Below are 9,619 nucleotides of genomic sequence, written 5' to 3'. Positions count from 1 at the left end.
CGATCTTGTTGGTTATATAAATTGTGTGATTAGTCGACCCGTTTAATGTTTTAAAAACGGTGGTGATCCATTCGGGGATGGTGAGCAGTTATTGAGCAGGTATGAGTCGAGTTACTGGGATAGCTGAGATCTGCCACCGTCAGATGATAGAAGTCTTCCGATGTAGCTTAGTAGTTTAATAAACATTTCAGTTAGCTGATTAGACAGTTGGTTTGAGAATTTGGTTTCGTATTTTGGATTTGGTTTCGGATTGTAACCTTTCACTAAATTATTACTATTTAAATATTGTTTTGTTATTGTCTGATGATTATCATTGCCTCAGATAACCGAGATGGTAGCATCCTTATACCTGAGTGGTCCTGGTAAGGCACTTGGAGTATGGGAGTGTTACAAAATGGTATCAGAGCGACGATCCTGAAACCTGTAACCAATGAATCTAATGAACATAGGGAGTCAATTAAAATGAACCCGGGGTAAAGGTTGTAGGAGCTAATGCAAAGGCTTGGGAGACGTCCTAAAGTCGCGAACTCGCCCTACAATTTTGAACCGGTCACATGGGGGGTATATGTCAAGGTCGTATGTGATGCTTGTTAGCTTGTATGTGGATGTGATGATGTATGTTGTAATTGTTGGATGTTTGGAGTAGAAGGTTGAGATTGTGAATGAAAGGTTGGTGAAACGTATAGAACTGTTGATTGAACAAGAACCATGTTGGATGTTTATTATGTGGCGTTTGATAATATGATATAGTTGTTTTGTTGATCATATGAAAAGCTTGGTAGAAATGCATGCTTAACTATATTATAGGTTGAGTTTATAATGTTGCATAGTGTGTTGGGATATGTGAGATAACATGCGGGTAGTATATACGAGTCAGCATGACTCGATCGAGTAAGGGGGTACTCGATCGAGTAGGTGAGATACTCAGTCGAGTGGGTCTGACTCGATCGAGTGGGTATTTGACGTTTTTACAACCAGAATCGTGGTTTTTGGGTACTCGATCGAGTACATAGGGCACTCGATCGAGTAGGGGGTCACTCGATCGAGTAGCTATGCTACTCGGCCGAGTATGTTAGAGATCAGAAGGTCTGTTTGGGGTCTGATGTCGAGGCACTCGATCGAGTAGCCTCTACTCGATCGAGTAGGTTTAGGCACTCGATCGAGTGTGTTCTGGGCGGTCCGCTTTCGTGTTTTGAGGTTTTAGTGCGTATGTTTATATCTACCCTTTCTTATATAGTTGCAAGATGCCGCCCAAAAGAAACGCTTTGTATGCGAGAGCTGAGACCATGAACATAGATGATATCGTTAAGATGTTGGAGCATCGGGATGCTTCTTACGAGGCCTTAAAGAAAGTGGGAAAGGACAAGGAGGTTGATCACCGTAAGATCGGCCTTTATATAGCGAGGTTTAACCCAAAACAAGACAAGGGAACCGGGAACCAAACCTTCTTGACAACCGGGATCGTGAGATGGAGAACATACTAGACCGGGTCCTTTGTCCGATAAGATGAGAGTAGAACAAGTCGCGTTCTACCCGAGGGAAGCGGTGGCGAGTGGTGGGATAAGGTGAAGGTAAGTGCTAGGGAGATGTATGCGAACCAGGGCTTACCTGCTATACCTTGGGAAGAGTTTCGGAGAGCTATGAGGAAAGAGTTTGTCAGGAACATGTGAGGAGTAAATTGAGAGAAGAGTTTGATGGGTTTAAGATGACATCTAATATGTCAGTTGCTGAGTACTACAAGCAGTTTAATGAGAAGTCAGGTACGTGTTTACAAAGTTCAACCCAAATTCGAACCAAATAAATATCGTTTCATGTTCATGTCTACCTAATATATAAAATGTGATTAAATTTCAACTCAAATCTATTAATTTCATGTTGGATGTATATCGTGTTTTTAGGTCGTGTTAGTATTATCAGAGCAAGTCCAATGGTGTAGCTTAGGGACTTGCTTGCAATTTCTTAAAATTGTTAGCTAGTTGCTACACCATTGGAGAAGATCTTATAGGATGGCTTGCCTCAAGCAACTAGCTTCATTAAGCTAGTTGCTTAAATTGGCCATTATACAAAACAATCAATAGGAAAATTAGTTCTATAAATTAGGTTTGATTTATTTTTAATTTTTGATTTACTGGAATTTATGATTCATGTCAAACTAATGTAAAAGGTAGCTAAACCATTGGAATAGTTTAGTTGCTTAAAATGATTGTACCTTAGTATATGATGTGGATTTATCAAGTTAGAAGGTATCCGCTTACCATTGGACTTGCTCTCATGTCTATCAAAAGCGCTAATGGGCTCGAGGTGTTGGCCTGTTGGGCTACACTTGCAGCATCCGAGCTAGATATATACAAAGTCAGATAAATAAAGCCATAAAGAAGCCCATCAAATTAGCCTCGAACAAAATCGGGCTTATATAGTTATATGGATGTGCACTATTGTGTGTTAGGCCGTGAGTTTGCAACTAATTGTAAGCTAGGTATGGACGCAAATTCTTAGACGGTCACTTTTTGTCTGAAACTTCAAGCGGACATATGCCAATTTTATGATTAAATGTAATCATAATGGTACAGCTAGTGTTACAACTTATGTTAACTAGTTTTTTAATAGGGTTTTGGCGGTAGAATGGTTATAAAATACCGTTTTATTATTTTAAACTAAAATGACCCGTTTGAAACAAGACCAACTGATGTATGTAATAATAGTCATAATGTAAGATGCATCATATTACATACCTAAGAAGTTTGAAAAATACATTTATCAAGTAAATTAGCTTTTTATTCATGATATATTTGAGTTAGTAATTTCATTTTACATAATATATGTATCTAAGGCCTCCGATTCTAATAGGATAACGGCTTCGTATGAGGCGTCATCTTGTTTTTAAAAGTAGCTTAGGGTTACAAAAATTGATGTGTGACATCGAGAGGTATGAATGTATGATATTTCCTCAATCTTAATGAAATATTTATATATGTTTATACACAAAGACCAAGATACAAAGAAAGGAGAATTAAAAAGAATAAAGTAGAGATTAAAATCCAAAACAGAAACATAAATTATTGTTTAAAACATTTAAAAAGCAAAGTGTAAACTAGTGACCGGGACAAAAGAACTATCAACTTATATCTATTTGGCTTTTCCAATTTCCTCTCCAATGGACCACCAGACAAACCCACCTAGCTGACGCTCAACGAAAATCATGATATTTTCCTTCCTTTTTGTGCGTAAATAAAAAGTTCCAATGGTTTAATAATTTTGTAGGGTTGAATAAGACTATAAAAGTATCCTTAGGATAATTTTCGTTCGAAAAGATCTTGAAGGCGATTTAATAATTAGACATATCCCTCCTAATTTTTTTTTTTTTTTTTTTTTTTTCGTTTGTAAAAGTCAAGATCAAATTCCTAACCATTTTTTAGGTATAGTAGAGGGGTGAATCCCGAAAATAAAAGAAACTAATTATCGATTATACGAAAGTAGCAACCCTAAGAATGTATAGTTGTATACCTAAAGGAACTTCTTATATGTAAATACAGACATACAGTACACACTATGCCAAAATTTTATAACTTACATGTTCATAAACATAGATGGCCTATCATATACCAAAATAAAAAGCAAAAGATCTATATTTGGTGTTTTTGGAAAAGAATGATTGGAAAACCATAGCATACGTTATACAAAAGGAGTGATAATGCCACGCGGAAATCAACCACTCCACCTAGTGGCGGAGCCAGAATTTAATTTTAAGGGGGCGATTTTTTTTTAGGGGCTAATAAGATAAGGTGCACCCGAAAAATTTCGAATTTTTTTTACTAAGACTTCGAAAATTACATGGGGGTAGACTCCACCTAATATATGTAAGGGTAGGATTAAAATAACTTAACATTTTAAGACATGAATAGATTAGCACAAACATTTTACGAGTGATGTTATGAATACCCTACCAGAGTAATAAAATATAAAATATACTTTACACTTTATTCTAGACAATGATAGTGTCTCCACAACCCCTCAATTCTACATGTCTTGGTCCCTATATATCTTTTTAACAATTGCCCATTATATTGGATACCATAGACTTAAAACCATCATGTCAATGTCCATCCAAATTTTCCAATTCTCCCTCTTTTCTCTACTTATCATCCTAAGCTTCAACCCCTTGAGCTTAAGCAATGGCGCCTTCTCAAGAAGCATTTCAAAAGAAGAGATGAGAATAAAATCTCAAAATACCCTAACCCATCTCCACTTTTTTTTCCATGACTATGTTGTCGGGCCTAGGCGAACTGCAGTCAGGATTGCCCAGGCCAAGACAACTGACAAGGACCCCAATACGTTTGGGGCCCTTGTTATGATAGACGACCCGTTATCCATTGGACCGGATAATAGCTCCTATGTCGTAGGGTATGCCTAAGGAATGTATGGGTTTGCAGATCAAACAACCGCCGGGTTATTGATGGTTATGAACTTTGTGTTCACTGATGGAGAGTACAAGGGAAGTACCTTAAGTGTGTTGGGAAGAAATGAAGTGTTCTTAAAAATAAGGGAAATGGCTATTGTAGGTGGGACAGGAAAGTTTAGGTTTGCTTCAGGTTATTGTCAAGCTAAAACTATTTCAGGGTTGGATAAAAGTGGAGCTAGTGTTATACAGTATGATGTTTATGTGTTACATTAGTTGATTTTCTAGTGAATGCAACAAATAATCAAGTGCCTAGTGATTTCAAATGTGTTTTTCTATTAAGGTTTTCTTAGTTTGTTCAATGTTCAATTTAGTAAACAACAAATTGACAAAAATTGGCATGTTATTTAAATTTACCGATATTATTCCGCTAATGAGATTTGTTAGTCAAACATACTATTTAAATTTACCAATTTTATTCTGTTAACCTCATCTACTATTTAAAATCTGCTTTGTTAATTGTCAAACATGATTTGTGTTTTTATATTAGAAAATTTAGCTTTAAGAATATATCTCAATATGCAAATTAAAATACCGAAAAATAATTTAAAAATGAATTACTTGGTTGGATTTAAAAACATAAGAAAGCATATTCTAATATTAAACCATAATGACCAGACCTAAAATCGACACGTGGTATAACTAGGAGCTGATCAGGATCGCCTGAACAAATAAAAACTATTCCGTATAATATTTTGGCAATCCTACTAATTCTCAAGTTGATGAGATTAAAGGTGTAATTGGTTCACTCAGGTCGTATGTGTCATATTATATTCAAAATCTTTTATTAGATCAACGTCATCCTACGGGCCGACCATCGGGTTTATATCGAATTATTGTTTTGTTGGTTATCACCGGGTGACAGGTTGGGTCAAGTTCGGTTTGGATCATTATTGGGTCAAATGATAATAAGACAATATATTTTCTTATGCTTTTTAGTTTAGAGTTTAGACCAATATACAATTTTATGTTTAAGCTATTTTTAAGATTTAAGATGGGACTCTTCCATTTTAGGTAAGACTTACCGATTTTGAAATATATATGAGAACAACAAAAAAAATGAGAACTTTGGATAGCAAATGCAAGTTGATTGGCGCATGTTGGAGAGAGCTAGTGCGTGGGATGATCAGTATGTTTGATAGTTGTGGTTGGGGCGGCCTAGATGATTATTACAGTTAGCTTTTGATGATGGCAGGGATGCTCATTGTTCTACTTTATGAGCTTTTGATTATATATTAACATAAATTATGAATTCGGTTTAAAAAACCTTAGGACAAACATTAATAACCTAAGTAAATGTGATAAAATTAACAAGATATTCTTATTAATTATGGTTAAAATAAGTTTATACTTGAGTACGGAGTATCTCATGTGGATATTTTATGAATTTGACCACATTTAGGTTTTTATAATCTTTAACGACGACAACTAGTGGATTCTCTGTTCCACTTTAATGTTTCATCTAATATTATCGATTTAAAGTGATTTATACAATCATTGGTCTCCAGATGTTATTTATCACAGCCACCAGGATGAATATCCGAGACACATTTTTGTGTCTTGTTCCAGGTATTTCTCCGAAACTTTGTTTGTAAAGATGAGTAAAGATATGATCGATCATTTGGACAGCTCTAACCGTAGCTTCAAGAATGATGTGGATGTTGACGAAGATCTCTGTGTGCATCACCGGTATGCCATCAACACACTGATATTAATCGATGTAGCTACTTTATTGTTTTAGTTTATGTTCTTACTAAAATAAGTGCATTTGACCAAATGAGTCAAATACCATCCATATAAAACTTCTTTGCACGGTTGCCAAAAAAAAGCTATGATAAAGGATTATGTGTTAGATCAAGAAGTAACGAGATACAAGATAATACAGAGGATCGTCACTCAAATAAAGTACATGATGCAAACTACCTCAAATGAGATCAACTTAAAGAAAATTTATTTGATAGAGAAGGTATTTACATTGCCATATAAATCAAACGAACCCTTTCACGTTACATTTGTTGTGATATCTACATTTGCAATTGGTTAAATGATAATCCTGACGGTAAATGAGAGATGATTCGGGTTCCGGCACGATCGAGACTTATACAAAGTAAGAGCTAATAGTGAATGGGAAAACTACGGAGCACAACGGATTCAAGAGTAATCCCGGGTCCAATCCCAAGTAGGACGCCGTACTCGAACCCGTCACCTGTAGTAACCTTTCCCTCCTTATAAGACCTTTTCCTTGTTTCATCCAACACAAAGAATATCGTCGCACCCGACATATTCCCAAACTCACGTAACACGTGTCGACTCGATTTTGTCTTATCGGGGTGGAGCCCAAGTTTTAATTCAATTTCGTCTACAATCGCGGGCCCACCGGGGTGAACAACCCAAAACACCGAGTTCCAATCGTTAATGCCAAGTGGACTAAGAGATGCCATCACGGGTTTTTCGACATAATTAGCAATTAGACTCGGATTATCCCTAGCTAAGACTAATGATACCCCGAATTTTGTAATTTGACCTCCGATAGCTCGCTCAGTGTCTGGCACGGTCGCTTGCATTGCCGAGACCAATTCAAAAATGGGCCGCTCACCAGCGGCCCAATCTGGGTCCGAACCAATTATAGCAGCGCCGGCCCCATCACCAAAAAGGGCTTGTCCAATCATCAAGCCAATGTTGGTAAGAGTGGGCCCACGAAAAGACGACAAGGTCATCTCAGCGCACACAACTAAAACCCGAGCTCCTTTGTTATTCTCCGCGATGTCCTTGGCTAAGCGGAGGATTGTACCTCCCGCATAGCACCCGACTTGGAAAAACATGAATCGTTGCACATTTGGGCCGAGGTCTAGTAGCTTGGCTAGTTGGTAGTCGTACCCGGGCATAACGGCTCCAGACAAACTTGTAAAGATAATGTGGGTGATTTTCGACTTGGGTTGGCCCCACTCTTTGATCGCTTCTAAGGCCGCTTCCTTCGCGAGTTTTGGTATTTCGGCTGTGAGTATTTCTTGACGTTTGTCCAAACAAATTGCGTCGTAACTCAACAGTTCTGGGTGTTCTTTCATAAACTCTTCTGTTTGGAAAAAATGCCGTTTTCTGACTGTCGTTTTTTCGCCTGTGATGAATATTTTCATTAAAGGTAAATAAATGATTGGGACGGAGAGGGTAGTAACACGAGACTTGCCAACAATAATTAACAGCATAGCCAACTCTACGTCTCTAGTCTTCTACCATCATGACTAAATGCTCTTGTTATACCGATTTATGTTAAAATATATACGCTTTCCGACTCAATAAATTGTTTACATATTTATTCCTTTGTAAAAACTATTTTAATTAAATATAAGCGATCTTTTACGTGAGAGAGAATAATTTTTTCTTTCACACAAACACGGAATTAAACATTTACATTTTTTGGAGAGAAATTTTAAATTGAAGGTGGACGAAAAGCGATTTTATCAAGGTGGATGAATAAATTGAAGATATGAAGATGCGAATTTGTAAGTAATTTAGGAGACGATGAATCCAAAAAATTGAGATAGTTGAAGAAGAAATTTGAAGATGAGAGTAATTTAGGAGAGGAATAATAATTTGAAGATAGGAAATAATTGTAAGTACTTTTTTTTGGCTCTATTTTACCAAATTTTGCTAGTGATTTTTAATTACATATAGCACATTTGATGAGTACTAATCCATAATATAAAAGGTCACCGTATGTCTTATGTAAGGTGTGTTTAAGTGTTTATGGTATGCTTGTGTAAGACCGACATACATACAAAGTTTTTATGATTTTGAAATTATATTCGTAGGTATAATGCTTAAACTTTTGACATCAGATTGACCATATTTGTGCAAATTATTATTACTCTGTATGACGGGAGAAAATAATCATAAATTTCTAGTAACAAAATAATCGCTCACTAATATCGAATAATTTTACATTCAAACAATGGACATGTAAAATATTTGATTAAAACACAATTACATCTGTATGTAATTAAAACACAAATAATCACTCACTAATACCCATTTTCGTTTCCATTGTCTTTATCTTCATTTGACACATCATCATTCAGATAATAAAATTGATAGCAATAGCAATTTCTATTAACTTAATGATTTATCACAAGTAGAATATAGTGGCGCACATGATGAGTCACAAAATGTGCAGAGACTCCGCTCTAGGCAGCTAATTGTTGTAAACTTGTAATAACACAATACGATATATAACATTATTATAATATATATTGCACGCCTGCACCTCATTTAATAAAAACAACAAATAAGACAATTCCTAAGCAATCACCAATCCCGAGCGATTATGAGTGATATCTCATTTCTTTTGCCTCTTTTCCATTGTATTAGTTTTAATTTTATTCCGCATTCTTTAAATAAGGTGGCACATCAGTTAGCTAAAAATGTGATGAACATTTAGTATTTTAGTTTGTATGTTTACTGTTGCCAAAAAAGCAAAAAAAGACAATTCCCAAGTATAATTACTACTCGATCCCTCTAATCCGATTCTTTGATGCACGTTTCATTTTTTTTTCCAAAATCCCTCAACCCCACAAAATTTTAAAAAATAGGACAATTTCACAATTTCTGAGAATCGAAGAGAGTACCACGTACGGCACGACTATCAAGGTAAGATTAGAAGAACATACATATATGCTTAAACTTGATTTTGAGATCAGGCATAGTATCATCCATGCAAAAACAAAAATCAGGATAATCTTCTTGTAATATTTGATGGGATGGATTGGCAGTTCCTAGAGCTAAGATAGTTGCTAAACTTTTAGCGTTTTGGGAGATTTGAATTCCATCAAGTGATCCCATCTTTTTTACTCTAATGGAACTATTGCAATGATTTTGATGAAGTTAATGCAAGTTTATATACACACTATAATACATGTGTTTTGATTAGTAAGCCCTATTTGTTATTTTTAGTTGGGAAAAGTCAAATTTGATTTTTTTATTTATTAATTGGATTAATTAGGTGAAATAGTGACACTTAGCATTAAAATATACTAAAAATATCAACAGAAAATTTGATTTTTTTGAATAAATTAATTAACTACATGGTAATGGTGAATTAAGTGACTTATTCCTTCAATTAATTCATTCTTCAATCAATCAATTACATCGGTTTTTAAGCAGGTGTGG

At 35.6% G+C, this 9,619-nt stretch overlaps 1 protein-coding gene and 1 pseudogene across 1 annotated transcript; one reads left to right on the top strand and one right to left on the bottom strand.

Moving 5' to 3' along the window:
* Positions 1-4,055: 4,055 nt before the first annotated feature.
* LOC141628257 (dirigent protein 22-like) lies at positions 4,056-4,808 on the top strand (annotated as a pseudogene).
* A 1,762-nt stretch (positions 4,809-6,570) lies between these two features.
* Positions 6,571-9,292, bottom strand: LOC141633457 (chalcone synthase-like). The gene is made up of 2 exons (XM_074445925.1): positions 9,121-9,292; positions 6,571-7,571 (listed from the first exon to the last, which is right to left on the bottom strand). The coding sequence occupies exons 1-2, from the start codon at positions 9,290-9,292 to the stop codon at positions 6,571-6,573; spliced, it is 1,173 nt and encodes a 390-aa protein (XP_074302026.1).
* Between the last annotated feature and the right edge of the window lie 327 nt (positions 9,293-9,619).

This window comes from Silene latifolia, chromosome 2 (genome assembly GCF_048544455.1).
Source record: "Silene latifolia isolate original U9 population chromosome 2, ASM4854445v1, whole genome shotgun sequence".
Classification (NCBI taxonomy): Eukaryota; Viridiplantae; Streptophyta; class Magnoliopsida; order Caryophyllales; family Caryophyllaceae; genus Silene; species Silene latifolia.
This window is presented reverse-complemented; position numbering and strand designations above follow the sequence as displayed.